This window comes from Euphorbia lathyris, chromosome 6, assembly GCF_963576675.1.
Source record: "Euphorbia lathyris chromosome 6, ddEupLath1.1, whole genome shotgun sequence".
Lineage (NCBI taxonomy): Eukaryota > Viridiplantae > Streptophyta > Magnoliopsida > Malpighiales > Euphorbiaceae > Euphorbia > Euphorbia lathyris.
In genome coordinates, this window is record NC_088915.1 from 84,529,772 (window position 1) to 84,555,985 (window position 26,214).

General features: G+C 34.9%; 1 protein-coding gene and 1 non-coding gene across 8 annotated transcripts; both read right to left on the minus strand.

Annotated features, from left to right (window-relative positions):
- Positions 1 to 1,625: 1,625 nt before the first annotated feature.
- On the minus strand, positions 1,626 to 25,469 carry LOC136232598 (small ribosomal subunit protein mS86 (rPPR1)-like). 7 transcript variants are annotated; one of them, XR_010690559.1, is made up of 3 exons: positions 24,095 to 25,469; positions 23,191 to 23,321; positions 1,626 to 1,819 (listed from the first exon to the last, which is right to left on the minus strand). XR_010690559.1 is itself a non-coding variant. In XM_066021832.1 (2 exons), the coding sequence occupies exon 1, from the start codon at positions 25,358 to 25,360 to the stop codon at positions 24,143 to 24,145; it is 1,218 nt and encodes a 405-aa protein (XP_065877904.1). In that variant the 5' UTR covers positions 25,361 to 25,469; the 3' UTR covers positions 20,591 to 23,321; positions 24,095 to 24,142. The 7 variants fall into 7 exon arrangements, 1 of the variants encoding a protein (XP_065877904.1); XR_010690558.1 differs by lacking the exon at positions 1,626 to 1,819 and adding an exon at positions 6,384 to 7,268; XR_010690556.1 differs by lacking the exon at positions 1,626 to 1,819 and adding an exon at positions 11,050 to 11,448.
- Positions 14,742 to 14,848, minus strand: LOC136234436 (small nucleolar RNA R71). Its single transcript, XR_010691320.1, has one exon. It is a non-coding gene; the product is annotated as a small nucleolar RNA R71 (small nucleolar RNA).
- Positions 25,470 to 26,214: the final 745 nt, after the last annotated feature.

Here is a 26,214-nt window from a genome sequence, read left to right on the forward strand (position 1 = left end):
AATAGGCATATAATGTTAACACGAAAAGTAGTAATGATTAAAAGCCTAATTAATTTCACAATCGTGATTTTTCAGGATTATACACACTAGATAATGGATATACCAGTTGAAAGTCTTAGGATTATTACTGAAAAACCATTAATTTATAATCAGGATATTAATCAACATATTATAAGTTGTAGAAGAGCATTACAAATTATGGAATTAAAAGATAGACAATTAGAATTAGCACAAGGTGCTTTAGATGCTAAGCGTATTGAAAAGATAAAATTACAAAAAAGAGTTTTTGACTTAGAAGATGAAGTAAAACGATTAGAAGAAAAACATAGAGAGCAAGAAGAGACAATAGAAATTCAAAAACAAATAATTACTGAAAGTTACAGACATATTCAAGCTTTAACAAATGGAAGAGAATAAGGAAATAACAGAACAGACTAATATCGATAATACTTATTATCAAATGAATACTTATGAAGGTGGTATAACTCAAACTTTAAGTTTTAAACCAGAAATTTATCAAAAAATACAAGATGAAACTGAAGAGCTATCTGTAAATAAGATATTTAAAACTAAATGGTTTGATAGAAATAAAAATATAAGATATATTGTTCAGAAACATGAGAATATCATAGATACAACTACTATAAATGGTAGAACAAGGATAAATTTGATAACAGATAAAGTAATAAAACGAGAATTATCAAAATTATCACATAAAGAATCTAAGAAATATAGGAATATTTATTTTGGAGGAATAGAATTCACTATAAAAGCATATTTTCAGAAAAATATCGATACTCCTATTCAAATATATGTATTAGATTATAGAATATTAGATAATATACAAGATGCCTTAATATCAGTAGTAAGAGGGAATTTAATTTATCAGAAACTTAAATTCACAATTCAACCAGATTTTAGTGTATCATTAGAAGATAAACATAAAGATCTAGCTTTAACCCTATATTATAAATTAGAAGGAATAAGAATGCCCCTAGGGAGTAAAGTAATTAGTATAGAAACAAAAATGATATATGCCCTTACAGGTAATCATCATATAAGAAAAGAAAATGATAGGGAGATATTAGTACCAAAATTATATCAGGAAATATTAGAACCAATAGAACATAAAAAATATTCAATCATAACAATACCAGACGAAATATGTATAGATTTTAATTCTAGAAAAATACAACCAATCTAGAAATTGTTACCCAAGATTGAAGGAGGAAGATTAAGTTTTAAAAAAGAGATAATAAGACAACCAAGAACCTTAGATTTATTACATTCATATTATGAAGATAAATTACGAATAAAAGTAATATTATTTAATGAGCTAATAGCAAATGAATGTATAGCTGAAATCAATACATGAACTAAAAGTTTAGTACATATTAGCAAAATAAACGAAAACAAATGTGAACTAATAGAACCACAAACGTATAATTGTCCAAATAGTACGAGAGAAATAATCATAACTAGAAGTATAAGAATTAGATTTAAAATTCAAGATTTAGAATATGAGATAATTGTAGGAGTAACAGAATATGATAGTACATATGCACTATTATTAGGATACGACTTGTTAACTAAAATATAAGATAAATAATGAAGGAATTACGATAGAAGATCAAGACAAAATTAGGTATATTAATAAAATATGAACATACCACAACAACTTGAGAAAAAAGAACGAAAATTACAAACAATAAACAATAATAGAATCTCAAATGATGTAAAAACATCCAATATAGACATAAGCACCGAAGTAGAATATCTTCAATTAAATGTAGAAAAACAAAATCAAGAATTAAAAGACCTGCAAAAAGAAAATATTAAATTAGTCATAAATTCTAATACAGAATGGGTAGACAAATATAAAAAATATAAGCATAAGTTTAAAAACACTAAAAAAGAATTAAAGGAAACCAAATTAGAATTGAAACACACAAAATCAGAATTAATCCACATTAAAGACGAATTAAAAGAATTAAAGGAAGAAGTAAACGTCTTAAGAACAATGGTGAAAAAAGTGAAAGGAAAAAATAGTCACATTCGTAATAGTAGTAGTGATAGTTCAGATAATCAAAGTGAAGGTGAAACTAAACTAAACATTATTGGATACATAGAAGAAGAAAATAAGGATGAAACAAAATTAATAGAAGAAAATAACGAGATAATAAAAGCATTAGAACAAATGAAAAATATTAATGCAATTATAGAAGAAGAACCAGAAAGTGATATAGAAAATACCGAATACACTAGGTATGAGGAATCAGATATAGGATCAGAAAATATAGTAAATGAAGATGCAGATAATTATCCAGAAGAAGAAATGATAGACCCCAATTTAGAAGTGGTGACTAAAAAGGCACCTACAATACCAAGACATATACCAATAGGACAACAATGAGACTTTAAAGAATTTATAGGATCTATGTCTCAAGGATTAAATCCAAATGGATACTTTTTAGACTTAGATAATGTCTATGATGAACAAGAAATAAGTAGACGAATAAATGATTGGAATTTAGGAATGTATATAGCCTTAATGAATTCATCTCACACTGAAAATTTAGACTATATGTATGACCTAATATCTAAAACAATGATAGGAAAAGTAGGATTTTGGATGGAATCAATAACTCATCAGTTAAGATCACAAATAGAAGCTTGTGCTCATGATTGGAAATCAATGTTATTATTATTTGATATGGTATTAAAAAGAGAATTTTTAGGAGAAAGATGGTTAGTAGCTAGAGAAACAGTATTTGCTGAAAGAAAAGCCGAAATAATAATGAATTTGAATAACATGAAATGTTGTAAAATCAGTAAATTACCAGAATATACTATCAGTTTTACTAAGTTCTTTTATGAAGCTAGATTCTTACCACAAGAAGGATTGATATATCAACAACTATATTATGACCATTTACCAAACCCGTACAACATAGAAGTGTCAAAAGAATATACACAATTAGAACCAAAAGAAAATACATTAGGAGAAAGAATAAGAGTTTTACGATCTTATCTTATGAGAAAATGTGAAGAATATAGAGTTCAACAAAAGGTTAAAAAGGATAAGAAACTAGGATTACGAGAAATATGTGGATTCACTGAAAAACGATTAGTTTTTGGTTGTGATGATAAAGTTAGACGAAAATATAGACGATATACTCATAATCGTAATTATAGAAATAATCCTACATATAAGAAGTCTTATACAAAAAATGATGATTATGGACGATTTCGACGAAAAAGATTTAGACGAAAAATAATCCAGAAAATAGGAACAGATTTAGATATAAACGAAAGTTTAGGAAAAGACAAGAAAGACCCTTAAGAGATAAAAAATACTAAGCTTACAGAATGTAAATGTTGGAACTGTAATGAAAAATGACATTATGCTAATAAATGCCCTAAATTAAAACAAAAAGGTGCCAAGTATATAGGAACAACAGAATTTATAATGAGTCTAGAACAAATAAGAGCCAATGATGACACATGGCATAAAGAAAATGAATTTTATATTAGTGAAACAGAAAATTCTAATTCTGAAATAGAACAATTAGAATATGAAGATAGTGAAACTGATAACTAATGGTAGCTATATATGTAGAAGCCCCAGTAGAATATAAACCTAATAAGATTATAAAACGTCGTATATTTATAGATAGTGGAGCTGATATATGTTTAGCGAAGCAAGATGTACTCGTTCCCCATAAATGGAAAAGATCTAAAGGACATAAGGTCAGAGTTACAGGATTTAATGAACAAATGAAAGAATTAGATATTATAGCCGAAAACATGAGATTAATACTTAACAAGACAATCTTTCGATTACCCATAATTTATCAAGAAAATAATATGAAACAACATATATTATTAGGAAATAATTTCCTTGATTTCTTTAAAGTCCAACTAATCAAACCTGAAACCATCAGTCTTTTAACTCCTTGTAATAAATGGATTATCCTTAAGCGAGTCCTACCTTTATATCCACTCACAATACATAATATCAAAACAAACAGAGATAATAATTTAGAACTTTTAAAACAGAAATATTTAGACCATTTAAAGATTAACTTTGGAGAAAACCCTATAACGTTGTGGGAAAAAGAAAAGATATATGCTAAGATAGAACTCATAAACCCTAATGATGTTGTTCGCACCAGACCAATAAGATATAGTCCTGATGATCAAAAGGATTTTGAAATACAAATAAAAGAATTATTAGACTTAAAATTAATTCAAGAAAGTAAAAGCCCTCATAGTAGCCCAACATTCTTAGTAAGAAAACATAGCGAACAAAAGAGAGGCAAAGCAAGAATGGTAATAGATTATCGAGAACTAAATAAGAAAACGATTTTTGATGGATACATTTTACCTTATAAGAGAAATTTAATTAATAGATTATCAGGAAAAAAGTGGTTTAGTAAATTTGATTGTAAAAGTGGCTTTTGGCAAATTAAGCTTACTAAAGAATCAAGACCATTAACAGCATTTAGTGCACCACAAGGACATTATGAATGGATTGTGTTACCTTTTGGTTTGAAAAATGCACCCCAGATATTTCAACGAAGAATGGATACGATATTTAGAAAATTAAATGAATTATGTGTAGTTTATGTCGATGATATATTAATCTACAGTCATAATATAGCAGATCATTTACAACACCTAGATGCATTTATAAAAACAGTAAGACAACATGGAATCCTTTTATCTGAAAAGAAATCAGAAATCTTTACAAATAAAATAGAATATTTAGGATATATAATAGATAGTGAAGGATTACAACTACAAGATCATATTGTAACTAGGATCGAAAATTTTAAAGAAAAATTAGATACTAAGAAAGAAGTCCAACAATTTCTAGGAATAATAAATTATGCATCAGATTATATAAAAGACTTACCAAAATTACGACAACCCTTGCAAGAGCTCATTAAGAAACATAAAGTATTTGAATGGACTACAACTCATACTGATACTCTAAGAAAAATAAAAGAAGCAGTAAAAGTTCTCCCAAAATTAAGACTACCGAAAGATAATGATCAATTAGAATTATATACAGATGCTAGTGATATCGGGTGGGGAGCAGTACTCATCGCATATAGAAAAGAAGATATAGACAAAGAAACTCCTTTAATATGTGGATATAGATCAGGAACTTGAAAACCCTCAGAGAAAAATTATCATATCAATGAAAAAGAATTACTAGCTGTTAAAAAATGGAATTAAAGGGTTTAGGTATCATTTGTTACCCATAGAATTTATCATAAGAACAGATAATACACAAGTAGGAGCATTTATCAGAAATAAAATAGATCCCCTACCAGAACTGAACAAAAGAAGGCATTGGCAAAGTTTTTTCAATTGTTATAATTTTGTTGTTAAGCCTATCTCTGGAAAACGAAATATCTTAGCTGCTTTTTTGAGCAGGAATGGAGATAATGATCCAGCGAATATCAGAAATCAGAACCGCCAGATGCTGGCAATGATCAGAAATCATGAGAACTTTCTGGACAACCTTGAGGAAGAACTCAAGAAACTCCAGTCTCAAAACAATCAGAATATAAGAACCATGACTCCTATATCATCTTATGAGTTGTTAGGAGATCTTCATAAGAAGCCATTTGAGATGCCAACTTCATCAAGTGGACTTGCAGGAGCCACCACCTTGAACCATTCTAAGCTGATTAATCAAAACTCATCAGAAATCACAACCTCCCAGGTTATACAATTCCCTCCAGAAATGACAGAAGCATATAAGAATATCATGAAATTTTTTACATATAAGAAGAGTCAAACCGTATATAGAACCATTAAGATGACCAAATACCCTAGGTATATATGCTCAGAAGACTGCAGTCCAGATGTTGTTCAGAAACTATTTCGATATGGATTTCTGGACAAAGTCATGACTGATGAGAGCCTTACTAGTGTTTCAAAACTCCCATCTATCATACTCAGATCCATTGACGAACTTGGATTACGATTTGGAAGAGGAATATTTTGTGTTCAAATTTTTGATGCTGCTATGGACTTAGAAGGGAAACCAATAATAATTGCTCAGATCTTTAAGACTGGTAGAAACACTAAGATTGATGTAGATAATTCCGACCATCAATGGGACATTCCATGCAAATTAGAAAATTTTAAATCTTGGTTAGGAGAAAAACGAGCACATGGAATCCATACGATCAAATGTAGACTCGAAGACTATATTAGAAATAAAAAGGTGGCTATAATAGCCAGATCGAATCATGGAGAAGTTGAAGAAATGATAACTATCAACTATTTAATGGAAATGGGTGATGAAACGAGTCAACAAATTTTGATAGAAATGCATACGAAATTGATGGATAAGAAATTTGTTGACTCGTTTCATCACCCATTTCCATTAAATAGTTGATAGTTATCATTTCTTCAACTTCTCCATGATTCGATCTGGCTATTATAGCCACCTTTTTATTTCTAATATAGTCTTCGAGTCTACATTTGATCGTATGGATTCCATGTGCTCGTTTTTCTCCTAACCAAGATTTAAAATTTTCTAATTTGCATGGAATGTCCCATTGATGGTCGGAATTATCTACATCAATCTTAGTGTTTCTACCAGTCTTAAAGATCTGAGCAATTATTATTGGTTTCCCTTTTAAGTCCATAGCAGCATCAAAAATTTGAACACAAAATATTCCTCTTCCAAATCGTAATCCAAGTTCGTCAATGGATCTGGATATGATAGATGGGAGTTTTGAAACACTAGTAAGGCTCTCATCAGTCATGACTTTGTCCAGAAATCCATATCGAAATAGTTTCTGAACAACATCTAGACTGCAGTCTTCTGAGCATATATACCTAGGGTATTTGGTCATCTTAATGGCTCTATATACGGTTTGACTCTTCTTATATGTAAAAAATTTCATGATATTCTTATATGCTTCTGTCATTTCTGGAGGGAATTGTATAACCTGGGAGGTTGTGATTTCTGATGAGTTTTGATTAATCAGCTTAGAATGGTTCAAGGTGGTGGCTCCTGCAAGTCCACATGATGAAGTTGGCATCTCAATTGGCTTCTTATGAAGATCTCCTAACAACTCATAAGATGATATAGGAGTCATGGTTCTTATATTCTGATTGTTTTGAACTGGAGTTTCTTGAGTTCTTCCTCAAGGTTGTCCAGAAAGTTCTCATGATTTCTGATCATTGCCAGCATCTGGCGGTTCTGATTTCTGATATTCGCTGGATCATTATCTCCATTCCTGCTCAAAAAAGCAGCTAAGATATTTCGTTTTCCAGAGATAGGCTTAACAACAAAATTATAACAATTGAAAAAACTTTGCCAATGCCTTCTTTTGTTCAGTTCTGGTAGGGGATCTATTTTATTTCTGATAAATGCTCCTACTTGTGTATTATCTGTTCTTATGATAAATTCTATGGGTAACAAATGATACCTAAACCCTTTAATTCCATTTTTAACAGCTAGTAATTCTTTTTCATTGATATGATAATTTTTCTCTGAGGGTTTCCAAGTTCCTGATCTATATCCACATATTAAAGGAGTTTCTTTGTCTATATCTTCTTTTCTATATGCGATGAGTACTGCTCCCCACCCGATATCACTAGCATCTGTATATAATTCTAATTGATCATTATCTTTCGGTAGTCTTAATTTTGGGAGAACTTTTACTGCTTCTTTTATTTTTCTTAGAGTATCAGTATGAGTTGTAGTCCATTCAAATACTTTATGTTTCTTAATGAGCTCTTGCAAGGGTTGTCGTAATTTTGGTAAGTCTTTTATATAATCTGATGCATAATTTATTATTCCTAGAAATTGTTGGACTTCTTTCTTAGTATCTAATTTTTCTTTAAAATTTTCGATCCTAGTTACAATATGATCTTGTAGTTGTAATCCTTCACTATCTATTATATATCCTAAATATTCTATTTTATTTGTAAAGATTTCTGATTTCTTTTCAGATAAAAGGATTCCATGTTGTCTTACTGTTTTTATAAATGCATCTAGGTGTTGTAAATGATCTGCTATATTATGACTGTAGATTAATATATCATCGACATAAACTACACATAATTCATTTAATTTTCTAAATATCGTATCCATTCTTCGTTGAAATATCTGGGGTGCATTTTTCAAACCAAAAGGTAACACAATCCATTCATAATGTCCTTGTGGTGCACTAAATGCTGTTAATGGTCTTGATTCTTTAGTAAGCTTAATTTGCCAAAAGCCACTTTTACAATCAAATTTACTAAACCACTTTTTTCCTGATAATCTATTAATTAAATTTCTCTTATAAGGTAAAATGTATCCATCAAAAATCGTTTTCTTATTTAGTTCTCGATAATCTATTACCATTCTTGCTTTGCCTCTCTTTTGTTCGCTATGTTTTCTTACTAAGAATGTTGGGCTACTATGAGGGCTTTTACTTTCTTGAATTAATTTTAAGTCTAATAATTCTTTTATTTGTATTTCAAAATCCTTTTGATCATCAGGACTATATCTTATTGGTCTGGTGCGAACAACATCATTAGGGTTTATGAGTTCTATCTTAGCATATATCTTTTCTTTTTCCCACAACGTTATAGGGTTTTCTCCAAAGTTAATCTTTAAATGGTCTAAATATTTCTGTTTTAAAAGTTCTAAATTATTATCTCTGTTTGTTTTGATATTATGTATTGTGAGTGGATATAAAGGTAGGACTCGCTTAAGGATAATCCATTTATTACAAGGAGTTAAAAGACTGATGGTTTCAGGTTTGATTAGTTGGACTTTAAAGAAATCAAGGAAATTATTTCCTAATAATATATGTTGTTTCATATTATTTTCTTGATAAATTATGGGTAATCGAAAGATTGTCTTGTTAAGTATTAATCTCATGTTTTCGGCTATAATATCTAATTCTTTCATTTGTTCATTAAATCCTGTAACTCTGACCTTATGTCCTTTAGATCTTTTCCATTTATGGGGAACGAGTACATCTTGCTTCGCTAAACATATATCAGCTCCACTATCTATAAATATACGACGTTTTATAATCTTATTAGGTTTATATTCTACTGGGGCTTCTACATATATAGCTACCATTAGTTATCAGTTTCACTATCTTCATATTCTAATTGTTCTATTTCAGAATTAGAATTTTCTGTTTCACTAATATAAAATTCATTTTCTTTATGCCATGTGTCATCATTGGCTCTTATTTGTTCTAGACTCATTATAAATTCTGTTGTTCCTATATACTTGGCACCTTTTTGTTTTAATTTAGGGCATTTATTAGCATAATGTCATTTTTCATTACAGTTCCAACATTTACATTCTGTAAGCTTAGTATTTTTTATCTCTTAAGGGTCTTTCTTGTCTTTTCCTAAACTTTCGTTTATATCTAAATCTGTTCCTATTTTCTGGATTATTTTTCGTCTAAATCTTTTTCGTCGAAATCGTCCATAATCATCATTTTTTGTATAAGACTTCTTATATGTAGGATTATTTCTATAATTACGATTATGAGTATATCGTCTATATTTTCGTCTAACTTTATCATCACAACCAAAAACTAATCGTTTTTCAGTGAATCCACATATTTCTCGTAATCCTAGTTTCTTATCCTTTTTAACCTTTTGTTGAACTCTATATTCTTCACATTTTCTCATAAGATAAGATCGTAAAACTCTTATTCTTTCTCCTAATGTATTTTCTTTTGGTTCTAATTGTGTATATTCTTTTGACACTTCTATGTTGTACGGGTTTGGTAAATGGTCATAATATAGTTGTTGATATATCAATCCTTCTTGTGGTAAGAATCTAGCTTCATAAAAGAACTTAGTAAAACTGATAGTATATTCTGGTAATTTACTGATTTTACAACATTTCATGTTATTCAAATTCATTATTATTTCGGCTTTTCTTTCAGCAAATACTGTTTCTCTAGCTACTAACCATCTTTCTCCTAAAAATTCTCTTTTTAATACCATATCAAATAATAATAACATTGATTTCCAATCATGAGCACAAGCTTCTATTTGTGATCTTAACTGATGAGTTATTGATTCCATCCAAAATCCTACTTTTCCTATCATTGTTTTAGATATTAGGTCATACATATAGTCTAAATTTTCAGTGTGAGATGAATTCATTAAGGCTATATACATTCCTAAATTCCAATCATTTATTCGTCTACTTATTTCTTGTTCATCATAGACATTATCTAAGTCTAAAAAGTATCCATTTGGATTTAATCCTTGAGACATAGATCCTATAAATTCTTTAAAGTCTCATTGTTGTCCTATTGGTATATGTCTTGGTATTGTAGGTGCCTTTTTAGTCACCACTTCTAAATTGGGGTCTATCATTTCTTCTTCTGGATAATTATCTGCATCTTCATTTACTATATTTTCTGATCCTATATCTGATTCCTCATACCTAGTGTATTCGGTATTTTCTATATCACTTTCTGGTTCTTCTTCTATAATTGCATTAATATTTTGCATTTGTTCTAATGCTTTTATTATCTCGTTATTTTCTTCTATTAATTTTGTTTCATCCTTATTTTCTTCTTCTATGTATCCAATAATGTTTAGTTTAGTTTCACCTTCACTTTGATTATCTGAACTATCACTACTACTATTACGAATGTGACTATTTTTTCCTTTCACTTTTTTCACCATTGTTCTTAAGACGTTTACTTCTTCCTTTAATTCTTTTAATTCGTCTTTAATGTGGATTAATTCTGATTTTGTGTGTTTTAATTCTAATTTGGTTTCCTTTAATTCTTTTTTAGTGTTTTTAAACTTATGCTTATATTTTTTATATTTGTCTACCCATTCTGTATTAGAATTTATGACTAATTTAATATTTTCTTTTTGCAGGTCTTTTAATTCTTGATTTTGTTTTTCTACCTTTAATTGAAGATATTCTACTTCGGTGCTTATGTCTATATGGGATGTTTTTACATCATTTTCTTTATGTTTTCTAGCGGTTCATACCCCCCCCCACCCCCCCCCCCCCCCACACACACACACTAAGTCTAAGCCTAAATTCCAAAAGGCACAAAACTCGAATAAAAAAAGGAGAAGATAGGAAATATCGTCTCAGTTCGGGAACTTCTCCCTGATGTCTTCCTTCGTAACATTCTCCTTGGATTTGAACTCTAACCGTGAATTGTCACCCAAAGACACATATTTCAAATGACTAGGAAGAGTTTTAAGATGAAGAACATTAGGATCCTCCAATGAAGTCTTAGGTCTCCCTTTTGGCAGTAGTTCCAGTTTCTCATAGTAACCCTTCACCCATAAGCATTTTTGAACGTCTTCATTTGGGGTTTCTACAATGTTTTGTGCTTTTCGATCTATTATGAGTTCGTCCAGATTTAGGCCAAGACCATTGACAACGACTGTATCGATGGTGTCTTCGTAAAGGTTCTCCTGAAACACCTTGTCAACATCAATGAAATTGCAATAATCATGGGAGGTATGATATTTCATTGAGTCAAAAACATTGAATATAACTTCCTCATCTTGAAGACGTAAAATGAGTTTACCTTGCTCAACATCAATTAAAGTTCTACCTGTGGCTAGAAATGGTCGACCGAGGATGATCGGTACTTGTGCATCTTCTTCCATATCTAGCACAATGAAATCTAGTGGAAAGATAAACTTATCTACCTTAACAAGAACATCTTCAATTATTCCCCTCGGGATGCCAAGGATCGGTCGGCGAGTTGAAGCGAGACATTTATGGGTTTAGGCTCACCTAAGCCTAGCCTTTGAAAGATGCTTACGGGCATTAGATTGATGCTTGCACCAAGATCGCATAAAGCTCTTTCAAAGGTTAGACTCCCAATCGAACACGGGATAGAAAAACTTCCCGGGTCCTTTAACTTTTACGGTAATTTTCTTAACAGAATGGCCGAATAGTCTTCGGTTAATTTCACAGTCTCATTTTCTCCCCTTTTTATTTTCTTAGATAAAATATCTTTTAAATTTTTTTGCATATATGGGCATACTTTCCAAAGCTTCCGCGAACGGCATGTTAATGTGCACTTTTTTAAAAATATCCAAGAACTTAGAAAATTGCTTTTCTTGTTTCTCCTTATGTAGCCGTTGCGGAAAGGGAATTTTCGCCTTATATGGCTGCACAAGGGGATTCGCGAAAAGTTTAGGTGGAGAATCAGATATACTTACCTCGGGTTCTACTATACCTTTATCCTTGGAGGAGGATGGCTGAGATGTCTCCTTACTATTCCAAAGTGTAATGGCATTGACATGTTCCCGAGGGTTGGTCTCGATATCACTGGGTAAGGATCCCCTAGGACGTTCAGTGGAGGTTTTTGCAACTTGATTAATGTTTTTTCTAAAGCCCTAGTGAATGTGTCTTAATGCCGACGCCATTCTTCTAAGCCATTTAATCTATTCTCAATTCTACCAAGGGTCTTTACAATGGTAACTAGCGGGTCATGTTCTCTTGCGAGTTAAATCCGGGTGGAGGCCTAAAATGATTATGAGCATGTGGATTTAGAGTATTTTGGTTATTGCTCTATGAAAAATTTGGATGATTCCCACACCCATTATTGTAGGAATTTGAGTATGGATTGTTTTGTCGATAAGAATTACCGATAAAATTTCACGTTTCACCCATGAATTGATTTTCGGGTTGGTTATGCATACTCAAATTAGCCATTAATAGATCTATTTTCTTATTTAGCTCATCAAGGTTAGGAGATGATCGGGGTGGTGCATCACACATATACATACTTGCCCTTACCTCGGAGAATCGCTCGGTCGGCCAATGGAAACTTCTTTCGGCTAGTTCTTGGATGAGTGCATAAGCATCATCCGGACTCTTTCGGAATCGACTTCCACCTGCAGCTGCATCAACAACGGCACAATTATTTGAAGATAAACCACTATAAAAGATATTCACCTGTTCCACTTCGCAAAACCGTGATGTGGGCATTTTTTGAATAACAGACGGTAGCGTTCCCACGCATCATACAAGCCTCTCTCCTTTTGACGGAAAGCATTGGTCTCATTCTTGTACATGGCCGTCTTGGAAGGAGGGAAGTATTTAGCAAGAAACTTCTTTACTAAATCGTCCCAAGTCGTGATGGATCCGGCATCTAAAGACTCTAAGCAGTCAATGACATCCTTCCTGAGAGAAAAAGAAAACAATTTAAGTTTAATAGCGTCACTCATAATACCATTAGTACGAAACAAAGAACAATGTTTAATAAATTTAGTAAGATGAGCGTTTGGATCTTCTCTAGCATCGCCTCCGAACTTTCCGACATTTTGGAGGAGTTGAATCATAGTCGGTTTGATTTCGAAATTATGCGCGTCTATGGTCGGTTCTACAATGCTAGAGGTGACCATGAGGCGATTTGGAGTTAACATGTCCATGATTGTTCTTTCTCCATTTTCTTCTATGGCGGAGTTTCTTCCTACACGCCGATTCCTTCAACATGTACGCTCTATTTCTGGATCAAAAACTAAAACAGGCCAAGATTGGCTCCGCGTTAGCATAAAAATAATTGAAAAATGTCTAGAACGTCAAACCTGGTTGTTGCCAATGTTGCAACTAGAATACCCGACAACGACGCCAAAAACATGAAGTCTAAAAACAAGAGGTTAACGGAAGACTACATTCTTAGACTCGATAGCAAATCGATGTGGTTTCTAGCATTACATTGCTAGGATTTCTCGTTGAACTTAATGCTTTCTTGTCGTATTTAAGTAACCATTGGCCCGGTTAAGTGAATAGGAGTGAAGAAATAGAACGGGGTGGTCTAAGGTCTTAGCACCGAGTTTCTTTTAGAAATCACCATCTTTAGAATCACGAATTTCTCTTCGGTGTCTTATTTCAATTGATTTCATTGGCTCAAACTTAGGAAGTGAACCTGATTCCTTAGTGTTTTATTCCATTGCTTTAACAACAAAAGTTTTTCGTAGCTATAAATAACTCAAACCTCTTTAATTCAATCGTTTGGACTTCAAAAACCTGTGGATAGTTAATGATTATGCGGAATCCCTGTGGGATCGATCTTTATACGTAACTATACTGTATTACTTGGTACGATAGATAGAGTGCACTTGCTTTAAAAAGCACGTATACGTTTTATACGCATCAAGTTTTCGGTGTCGTTGCTGGGGATTCTAGTTGCAACATTAGCGACAATCAGGTTTGACGTTCTAGACAATTTTTTAATTGTTTTTATGCTAACGCGGAGCAAATCTTTGCATGTTTTAGTTTGTGATCCAGAAATAGAGCGTACGTGTCAAAAGAATCTGCGTGTAGGAAGAAACTCGACATGGACGGAGAAAGAAAAAACCCCGCCATAAAAGAAAACGGAGAAAGAACAATCATGGACATGTTAACTCCAAATCGCCTCGTGGTCATCTTTAGCATTGTAGAACCAGCCATAGCCGCACATAACTTCGAAATAAAACCGGCTATGATTCAACTCATCCAAAATATCGGACAATTCGGAGGTGATGCTAGAGAAGATCCAAACGCTAATCTTACTAAATTTATTAAACATTGTTCTTTATTCCATATTAATGGTGTTACAAGTGACGTTGTTAAGTTTAAATTGTTTTCTTTTTCTCTCAGGGAGGATGCATTTGACTGCTTGGAGTCTTTAGATGTCGGATCCATCACGACGTGGGATGATTAAGTAAAGAAGTTTCTCGCTAAATACTTCCCTCCTTCCAAGATGGTCATGTACAAGAACGAGATCAACGCTTTCCGTCTAAAAGAGAGAGAAAGCTTGTATGATGCATGGGAACGATATCATCGGTTGTTCAAGAAATGCCCACATCACGGTTTTGAGAAGTGGGAACAGGTGAATATCTTTTATAGTGGTTTGTCTTCAAATAACTGTTCCACTATTGATGTAGCCGCAAGAGGAAGTCTATTCCGAAAAAGCCCGGATGATGCCTATGCACTCATCCAAGAACTAGCCGAAAGGAGTTTTCATTGGCCAAACGAACGATTCTCCGAGGTAAGGGCAGGTATGTATATGTGTGATGCACCACCCCAATCATCCCTTAACCTCGATGAGCTTAATAAGAAAATGGATTTATTGATGGCTAATTTGAGTATGGAAAACCAACTCGGAATTCAATTCATGGGTGAAATGACAAATTTCGTCGGTAACTCTTATCGAAAAAATAATCCATACTCAAATTCGTATAATCATGGGTGGAGGAATCACCCAAATTTTTCATAGAGCAACAATCAAAACACTTTAAATCCGCATGCTTCCAATCATCCTAGACCTACACCCGGTTTTAACCCGCAAGAAAAGAGAGAACCTGCCCCGTTAGCTACCATTGTTAAGACCCTTGGTAGAATTGAAAATAGGTTAAACGGTTTAGAAGAATGACGTCGACATCAAGATACATTCACTAGGGGTTTGGAAACAAATATTAATCAAGTCGCAAAAACCTCAACCGAACGCCATAGGGGATCCTTACCGAGTGACACCGAAACCAACCCTCGAGAGCATGTCAAAGCCATTACACTCCGAAACGGGAAAGAAACCGCTCAACCATCCACCTCCAATGATAAAGGTATAGTACAACCCGAGGTAAACACATCCGACTCTCCACCTAAACTTTTTGCGGATCCCCTCGTGCAACCATATAAAGCGAAAATTCCATTTCCGCAAAGGTTGCACAAGGAGAAACAAGAAAAACAATTTTCTAAATTCCTGGATATCTTTAAAAAGCTACACATTAACATTCTGTTCGCGGAATCTTTAGAAAATATGCCCGTTTATGCCAAGTTTTTAAAAGATACTTTGTCTAAGAAAAGGAAATTGGGAGAAAATGAAACTGTTAAATTAACCGAAGATTGTTCAACTATCCTGTTAAGAAAATTACCACAAAAGCTAAAGGATCCGGGAAGTTTTTCTATCCCGTGTTCAATCGGGAGTCTAACTTTTGAAAGAGCTTTATGCGATCTTGGTGCTAGCATCAATCTAATGCCCTTAAGCATCTTTCTTTTTTGTCTCCCTCTTTTTCTCTTTGTATAAACGTTTTTGTGGCATATGAGAATTGCGTTAGAGGGTTTGATGTATATGAGCTAAAGAATGTATATGTTTTGCTCGGGTGCTCTTTTTATTTTGGATTCATAGTACACTTAAAGAAGTTGGTTAGAAACTCATAGATTCCGGGATTTTTAGGTGGAAAGTGATGGTATTGGTTTGTATTTTAGTGGCGAAAGAAAGGTAAGGCTCAACCGGGTGAACAATGGAAAATGATTTTGGGTAGGTTATGGTTTATATGGCAGTGAAAATGAAAGAAGGCCTTAGTCATATCAAATTCCTAATTCGGTGTGTGTGGTTTCGGATAGTATTTGGTGCAAGCCCTATAGTTAAAAACAAGTGCGGATCCCACATCAAAGAAAAATAACCGAGCTTTTAATATGCTCGTGGCACAAAATATGTTTCCATTAGTATGTTTGTGTCCTATAAGTTCAAGTGTTTCAGCTCTGGGTAAATGTCTAAAAATGAGTATATATTCAAAAAGAGTTATTCAAGTTTTTATTCATGACTCGACAATTCAATTTTAGAATCTTAAAATTGTCAAATGAAGGTTTATCCTATCACAAGTTAATGTCATTCAAAACTTGGTTTTAAAGTTTGTTTTGGGACTCAATTGATGCCTTAGGACATACTCGAGCTATTGGGTTTGGTTCGTGTTGCCAAAACAAAAAGTAACAATTGCAATTAAAACAAGAAAAATGCAAACAATAAATACATATTACACAACCACACATATTGTTACCCCATTTCCTATCTTTGACCCACACCCCTCCCTATAAAGTTTAAGCCAAATTCCAAAAAGCGGAAAACTGGAGGAAAAAGAGAAGATAGGAAATACCAACTCAATGGGGGAGGTACCAGTTTCGCTCGCTGGCATACTGTGCCATGAAACTGTCAAAGCGAGCATTGTGGCGGGCATTGTCGGCTTGAGTCTCCAATCGTGCTAAAGCCTCAGTATGCTGGTTAGTGATAGGGAGTTGGGCATTGGAATGTTCAAGTCCATCCAAACGCTAACGGAAGTCGGCTGTAGCAGAGTCATGGACAGGGTCAGCAGTGGTGGCACTGGGACCGGCAGCAGGCATAACCGTATCATCGATACCTGGAGGAACAACTGCAGAACGAGCAATTTTATTTAAATAATTTTCATCAAAGTTTAAAGCGCAAGTTGCTTATAGTTTCGCAAGTCCGTTCGAAAACCAAAATGAATGACCAACTTAGTGATTACGTTACCGAAAGTTAAAGTAATTTTATGTATAATTGTTTCCATGGCACGATAAACAAATCGGGCAACATTCACTCGTTTACGGTTCATGACGCACCAATGGATAGTGATGTCTTGTTCACTTACTTTGTCACTCTTTTTTTTTTTTGCCTTGGATGGCATAATAGCTTGATTTGTGGACCATTTTGAGTGTGTTGTCCATAATAAGAGAGGACTTTTGGTTGCCCTTTTGGTATGGAAAGAAATTTGTGAATTGATTCCAAACTGATTCAGGGGTGACGTTGATGGGGTGAGAATCAACTCCCCCCGGACGAAGATTAAAGCAAGTGCAAAATCGTTTTTCATCAGCCTCGACAGCCTGACCACATAAACGGAATTTGATAGTTTTATGGTCGGGTGTATCAAAGACCTGAAGAGTGCTATAAAATTCACGTAAAATGACCGAGTAAATACCATAAGGGGTGAAAGCAAAATCATTCCAACCTAAACGACCTAGAACAGCACGTAATTCATCCACATCCCCAAACTTAGCATATGCATTAAGATCAAAATAATGGGGCTCAGCAATAGCCACAGAATTTATAATACGATACTTTTCGCCTTCCTCATCATAAAAAAGTTTAAAGAGACAATTGTACCTTTCAACAATGGTGAAGACTCGTCCTGTGCGCGGGTCACGGGTGGCATGAGGACGAACCTGAATATCAGATTTAGACGATATTCAGATTCGTCCTTGCGCCACCCGTGACCCGTGCACGGGACGGGTCTTCACCATTGCTGAAAGGTACAATTGTCCCTTTAAACTTTTTTCTGATGAGCAAGGCGAAATGTATCGTATTATAAACTCTATGGGTATTGATGAGCCTCATTATTTTGATCTTAATACATATGCTAAGTTAGGGGATGTGGATGAATTACGTGTTGTTCTAGGTCGTTTAGATTGGACTGATTTTGCTTTCACCCCTTATGGTACTTACCCGGTCCTTTTACGTGAATTTTATACCACTCTTCAGGTCTTTGATACACCCGACCATGCTAAAACTATCAAATTTCGTTTATGTGGTCGGGTCGTCGAGGCTAATGAAAAACTGTTTTGCACTTGCTTTAATCTTCGTCCGGGGGGAGTTGATTCTCTCCCCATCAACGTCACCTCTGAATCAGTTTGGAATCAATTCACAAATTTCTTTCCATACCAAAAGGGCAACCAAAAGTCCTCTCGTATTGTGGACAACACACTCAAAATGGTCCACAAAGTTAGCTGTTATGTCATCCAAGGCAAAAAAGAGAGAGACAAAGTAAGTGAACAAGACATCATCATCCCTTGGTGCGACATGTACAATAAACGAGTGAATGTTGCCCGATTTGTTTATCGTGCCATGGAAACAATTATACATAGCAATAAGCACACTTTAGCTTTCGATCACGTAGTCACTAGGTTGGCCATTCATTTTGGTTTTTGAACGGACTTGCGAAACTATGAGCAACTTGCGCTCTAAGCTTTGATGAAAATTGTTTAAATAAAATTGCTCGTTCTACAGTTGTTCCTCCAAGTACCGATGATACAGTTATGCCTGATGTCGGTCCTAGTGCCACCACTGCTGACCCTGTCCATGACTTTGCTCCAGCCGACTTCTAATGCCCAACTCCTTCTTATTGCTAACCAGCATACTGAGGCTTTAGCACGATTGGAGCAGCTTCACCTACAGACTCAAGCCGACAATGCCCGCCACAATGCTCGCTTTGACAGTTTCATGGCACAGTACGACAGCGAGCGAAACTGGTACCTCCCCGATTGAGTTGGTATTTCCTATCTTCTCCTTTTCCTCCAGTTTTCCGTTTTTTGGAATTTGGCTTAAACTTCATAGGGAGGGGTGTGGGTCAAAGATAGGAAATGGGGCAACAATATGTGTAGTTATGTGGTTGTGTAGTATGTATTTATTGTTTGCATTTTTCTTGTTTTAATTGCAATTGTTACCTTTTGTTTTGACAACACGAACCAAACCTAATAGCCCGAGTATGTCCTAAGGCATCAATTGAGTCACATCATGCCAAAGTCTATAAGGAACGAACCAAATGGTGGCACGATAACACATTTCAAATTGGAGACAAAGTTCTTTTGTACAATTCACGAATGCGACTTTTTCCAGGGAAGCTAAAGAGTAAGTGGTACAGTCCATTCATTGTTACCGACGTATTCCCATCGACCGTCGTTTGAAATCAAGAAAGAGGGACATGATCCGTTCAAGGTGAATGGACAACGAATCAAGCACTTCGAGGAGGGCGTCTTGAATCTCAAAGCAATCACAGTAAAACTCCTAGATCCGCCTACAGCCGGATCTCAATCATCTCGATAAGTGCAAGTGGTACGGCTAGCTACGAGACGTTAAAATGCAAGCACTCATAGGATGCACCCCACTCTGGTCTCAAGTTGAACACAGATTTTGATTTGCATCTTGATTTGATTAATTTGTTTAGCAACTTACGAGGAAAACAAACTGAAAGTGCTCGAAAGAGCTTGAAAATGCCTAAAACTTGTATTTTATTTTCTTTTGTCTTTTCGAGAGTGGCACAAAAACTATTTCAATGGCGATTTTGCACTCTTTGCTAGAACTTTGGCTTTGAAGTGGTTGATGCAGTTATTTTAATTCTTTCGGTGCTCAAACGAGAAGAAAAAAAGTGGGTTAAATGTTAGCGGGTTAAGAAAGAAAATTTGGTTAATAGTCTCAAATGGTTTTCTAGGGATTATGAAAAACAATATAAAAGAATTAACCTAAGTGAGATCATTTTATCATTTATTGTCTTTATACCGAAATAGACGTACTTAACCTGGTATTTGGTGCAAACTCTACGACACAAGTGAAGTAAAAGCTCTCAAAATTGTGAAAATGTAGAGTTCTCATGTGAACTCTTTTTGGCTCAACATACTTCACCGTAATTTTAGGTTTATTTGTGCGTTTAAGTTCCTTAGAATTCTCAATGATCTATTTTTATTGCCTTTTCAAGATTAATTAGCAAAATAACTCATGAATTCGAAACTATTGAATTTGTTTTCCATTGGGTGCAAATTTTATCTATTCATAAAATTCCTATTTTCAGAATTATAACTAAAAATTTCAACCAAATCGATCCTTCACATCGAGGTATTTAGTTTTGAGGATAACTAAGCTAAAATTTCAAAGGTGACGATAGGTTTATTTTGGTTCAATTTATTCCGAGCTAAATTTATTATTCTTACTATTTATTTATTTTTAAATAAAAACGCACTATATGTAAAATAAATAAAAAGAACACAAAGCTGTAAAACCACAAATAAATATAAATTTCGAAATTGAAAGAATACATATAAACACGCCTACGAACACTAGTGCGAGGGTGTGCAACCCCTTCGCACGAACAAAAGGTTAACTAATTCCAAAGGTTCACGAAAAGAAATATAAACAAATGATAAAATAAAAAGAAATATAAACGAAAAACTGCAAACTAAGAAAACGTCCTTAATTTTCCGGTGGTTATGGTGGTGGCGGCCAATCGATATGGAAGTGTTGGCAAAAGGCGTTGGTGAAGGAGTTGAAGCTGGCATGGTGGGTTCTAGCTTCGGCGAAGTGTGCTTATGCTTCGGCTCTATCCCGTGCCTGATCAGCTTTAAGAACGTCCATCTGAGCATTCATTTGCATGAATGTGGTATGGTAGTCAAATGAAGGTTCGATGGGAATGTCGAATTCAAAATTACCGTCACCAAAATCACTGGTATCCATAGGAGTGCCACTCAAATCGTCTGCACCTCCATCCATCGTCCCATCTGCACCTTAACGTTCATGCCCCGATCCTTGGCCGTGATTAGCAGCGGCTGATGAAGTGTCGACCTCTGTTGGACGTTACAACCCCTTTAACATCTTGGCCTCGATCTTCTTTGGATCAAGTTTGGGGAGACTGTTAAAGAAGGTAGCTGGAAATACACTCTTGGCAAAAATGGTGACCAAGTGTTCGAGACCGAGTTTGGCTCGTTTCCGTTTGCACATTTGCAGGATGGCTTCTTCATCCAGTGGGCAAAGATCAAATTAAAGGTCGTTATGATAACAGTAAAGGCCAAGGAGCTCGGGTTGATTGATCTTATTAGTTTCCCATTTGCCGGAGAAAAAAATAAGCAATGAACTTGTAGAAGAGGTAGAGGACGGGGTATTTGATAAGGCTCGGGGAGAGGTTGCTAATGTTGTATAAGGCCCCTCCCGACATAGTCTCCTAAAATTCAGCTTGATTAACTCCTTTAGGCCACTTTTCAAGACCCGACCTTGTCTGTTTGGCGAAGGAGGTGCGGATCCAATCACTGTTGATGGAATATACTTGATTGTTGAGGCGCAATTCCAAGAAGGAGTTGTTGTCACGGGTCACCGACCGAAGGGTGGTGAAGAACTCAGTCACCAAGGTCGGGTAGATGTACCAACGGAAGTCGAACAGGGGACTACAACACATGTCTTCCAATTTCTGTGCAAAGAGCGCGAGAAGATCTTTCCGTAAGAGGAAACTATTGGTTTGACAAAAGTTTCCTCTTACAGAAAGATCTTCTCGCCCCCTTTGCACAAAAATTGGAAGACATAGGTTGGAGTTCCCTGTTCGACTTCCGTTGTTATGTCTACCCAACCTTGGTAACTGAGTTATTCACCACCCTTCGACCGGTGACCCGTGACAACAACTCCTCCTTGAAATTCCGCCTCAACAATCAAGTTCATTCCATCAACAGTGATTGGATCCGCACCACCTTCGCCAAACAGACAATGTCGGGTCTCGAAAAGTGGCCTAAAGGAGTTAACAAAGCTGAATTTTGGGAGACTATGTCGGGAGGGGCCTTATACAACATTAGCAACCTCTCCCCGGGCCTTATCAAATACTCTGTCCTCTACCTTTTCTACAAACTCATTGCTTATTTTTTCTCCGACAAAGCGGAAACTAATAAAATCAATCAACTCGAGCTCCTTGGCCTTTACTGTTATCATAACGACCTTTAGTTTGATCCTTCTCTACTGGTTGAAAAAACCCTTCTGCAAATGTATAAACGGAAACGAGCCAAACTCAGTCTCGGACACTTGGTCACTATCTTTGCCAAGAGTGTATTTCCTGCTACCTTCTTTGACAATCTCCCCAAACTTGACTCAAAGAAGATCGAGGCCAAAATGCTAAAAGGGTTGGAACGTCGTCGGCACTTCATCAGCCGTTGTTGCTGATCACAGTCAAGGATCGGGGCCTAAACATCAAGGTGCAAATGGAACGACGGATGGAGGTGCAGACGATTTGGGCGGCGCTCCTATTCGATATCTAGACTTAACCAGTTTTATTACTTGATAACGACAAGGTACACTTATCCTTAGTTGTAAAGTTGGAGTAGTTATCACCTCGAGTGCATCGCTACGCTTTCTCTCATCAACTAGTCGAGGATTCCCCTTCCCCGCGAAGAAGGGGACAAATTTATTCTCATCCCCATCTCGCGAGGAATCCCTGTCCCCAAAAAGATCCTCATCCCCCGTTTATAGATGTACCAAAAACCTTCTCCTCATTCCCCATTTCTCGTTCCCGACTAGGAATCATCATTTATTGAGGTTTAAGCACACAAGATTCCAGTTGATTCTCACTTGTTGAAAGCTATATCCAAAACTTGTGTTAGAGCTCTTTCCTAAAATTTGCTCATAACAAAAATTTTTTTCCTAATCATTCGATTTCGATTCTTTTTGGGAGTCAAAGCTCTTTCATCAACTATTTTAATCACAACTGCATTTTCATTTCAAATCCTGGTTGAATGGTTAGCTAGCTAATTCAATACCTTAACCACCCTAACCACATGCTTAGTCGACTAAGAAAGAACGAATTTTTCAATGACAATCGTGAAGGGTGTAGGACATTAAATACCTTAAAGCTTTCCAAGGAGAAATCTCTAACGATATCTTCAATTAGTTGAGATCACCAAAAAAGAGTATATAGCCTCGTCATCAACCCATTGTTGAAGCAAAAGAAAGAGCTCCACCATTATTTTGAGTATCCTACGGCAAGTGAAAATTTGATACAATTAGTTGTAACATCATTATTTTGATCAGCAAAAGTCAGAAAGTTGCCTATGCAATCTTCATTCCTCCACAAGCATTGAAAGAAATCAGTACATAAATTCCAATAATGATTCTCATTCAGGGACCAAAATTCTAAACATATACAGGCTAAAAGACCAGCATATATTTATGTCGTTGTCAACTTGTTTTTGCATATGAAATAGTTACTTCTATAGGTAAATTACATACATGATCCCTTAACTTTGGCCTTACTTTCTTTATGGGTATGGCCCCTCAACTTGAAAACCAGGCACAAAAATACTTAAACTTTACCACTTACAAACATAAAATCCCTTGTAAAAGTAAAGGATCGCAAAATGACTTTTAAGTGTGTTGAAATGCCAAAAGTATGTCCAATTTAGAACAAATAATGAATACCACTGTGAGAATATAACCCAATTTATGGAATTCAAGAAATAGATATCAAAATCTCCAATTCATTAAAAAGAAGAGAGACTTATTAAGAATCATATAGTCAGGTTCAACAAGTAAAGAATTGGAACATAGAGAACAATTTACAAGCTTGAAACCTCTAAACCTCTAATGCATTCACCATTCACGAGAAAAAGAATGAAAACCAGCATCACAAATGCAAAAGGCCATTTTCATCCAAAGACGAAAAATTTGATTATGTCCCGTAGCTAATTAGTGAATGCAAAACTGTTATTTCCATTAACTTGTAGATATAATTCTCAATCAAGCAAACGTACCTGGTTCTCGTTGGTCTTCTCTCATCAAAGATTGAAATGTCTCCTTTCCTACTGAGGCAAGCCAGCTTCAACTTCGTCCCACCGGCTAACATTCCACGTAAATCTCTCCTTCATTTTCCCGACAAGCTCTTTCGCCTCTTGCACCTTCCCAACACGAGCAAGGCCATTCACCAGAGGTTCCATAGTCCCATAATTTGGAACCCATCCCTTCTCCACACTCTCTTGACAAAGTAAAAGTGCAGTCTCAAAATCCTCACCTTCACACAAGTAATGCACCAAAGTAAAATAACATTGAGCATCTGGTTTGCAACCGCTATTCAGCATGCTTCTAAACAATCTTTGTGCTTCCTCTAAATTTCCTTCTAAGCAAAATCCGAAAATCAAATGAGAAAAGGTATTAATATTTGGCTTCATTCCCCTAGATATCATCCCATCAAGTAAAGCTTTCGCCTCTGTAGACCTCTTGAGCTTACATAAACTCTTAATCCTAATGTTACAAGTGGCTACACTCTGCCCGATTCTATACTTCTCCTTCATCATTTCCAAGACTTTACCAACATCTTCTTCCTTCTCCTCCATATAAAACCCAGAAAGTAAGTACTGAAAAGTGGTAGCATTTGGCTTCACCCCTTTCCTATCCATTTCTGCTAAAACAGAATAACATGAACTAGAACTACCAGACTCACAGAATGCTTTAGCAACATTATTATAAGTTTGCAAATTTGGCTCAATATTGTAAAGTTTGGGGAATTCAAGATAAATCCTATTCACCTCCTTAAAATCTTTAGCTAAAATGAAAGCAAAAATCAAAGCATTCAAAGCCTTAACCGATCCAGTAGAAGAACTATTACCGACTATATCAGCATGATACTCTGTGAAAACACGAAGAGCATCATCGATCATACCAGCCTGACCGTACAGAATGATGGCGTGAGCAGCAAATCGTTCGGAGGATCGGAGATCAGGCCGAGACGATCGGAATTCGTCAATGAACTGTTTAATATAGGAAAAATTGTTGGATTTGGAGAGTTTGGAGATGGCCATGGAGAAGACGATTCGATCCAGGTGAGTTTCCGGTATGAGAGTAGCTTCCTGGCAGATTTCGACGATCTTTTCAGGGTTATTCTCGAATTTAAGAAGAGAAAACGCAGCTTTTGTTTTCTCCTTGGAGGAGAGTGGAGTTGTGGAGTTCGGAGAGAGGATTGAGTAGAAGTGGCGATTGCTTCTAACGAGAGATTGGATACGGTGACGAAGTAGAGAAGCCATTTTCAGATTGAGTTCTCTCTCTCTGTTTTCTTCTCAGTGATTTTGAATTCTAGGGTTTTGGAGCGGAGATGATGATTATCCAAAAAGAAGAAGAAAAGAGAGGGTTTTGGCTGAATCAGGTGCGGTCGATAGTAATTACTTATGATCTGTATATAATATATCAACGGTGTCGATCTAATCAATACCTTTCAGTGCTTCCAATTAATTATTTATCATATTGGAATTGTTTTCTAAATAATATAGAATATCAAATGAAATTATAAGAAAATTACAATAAATTCTTAAACCTTTCATGGAATAGGAAGCATAAATAGAGTGAGTTGGAGGTTTGATCAGATCAGTTTTCATAAAAAAAAAAAATAATAATAATAATAACTGTAATTAGTTACAGTCTCTTAGGATATAACAGAAGGGAAAAGCTATCCGGATAGAATTTATCCGGATAGAAGGGATAGAAAAAAAAAATCCTACCAAAATACCCTTTTGAAATATTTTTATTTTGTTTGTTTTTATATTCTATTAATGATTCAATACTACTACTACATTAAATACTATTTTAGTTTGTGAGTTTCCATGACTACAAATATATAAACGAAAATCCAATTTTATTTTATGAAGGGTAATTATGATATTTTAACTCATTCTATCCATTCTATCCCCATTTTTTCTATCCATTTAGCAGTGTCCAGAACAGAAACGTTGTCAAACTCTCTTATATGCAAAAGGTAATCACAAAGAAAAACAAAACAAAAAAACAAAGAATTCAGACATTTTGATAAAAACCGATAAATGAAAAAAATGGCTGAAGCTTTTAAATTTGTCTGTAGTATCATATTTGATTTTTAATCATTAAT

Coding starts and splice junctions, on each gene's coding strand:
- LOC136232598 (XM_066021832.1), bottom strand. CDS start 25,360: ATGGCTTCTCTACTTCGTCACCGTATCCAATCTCTCGTTAGAAGCAAT.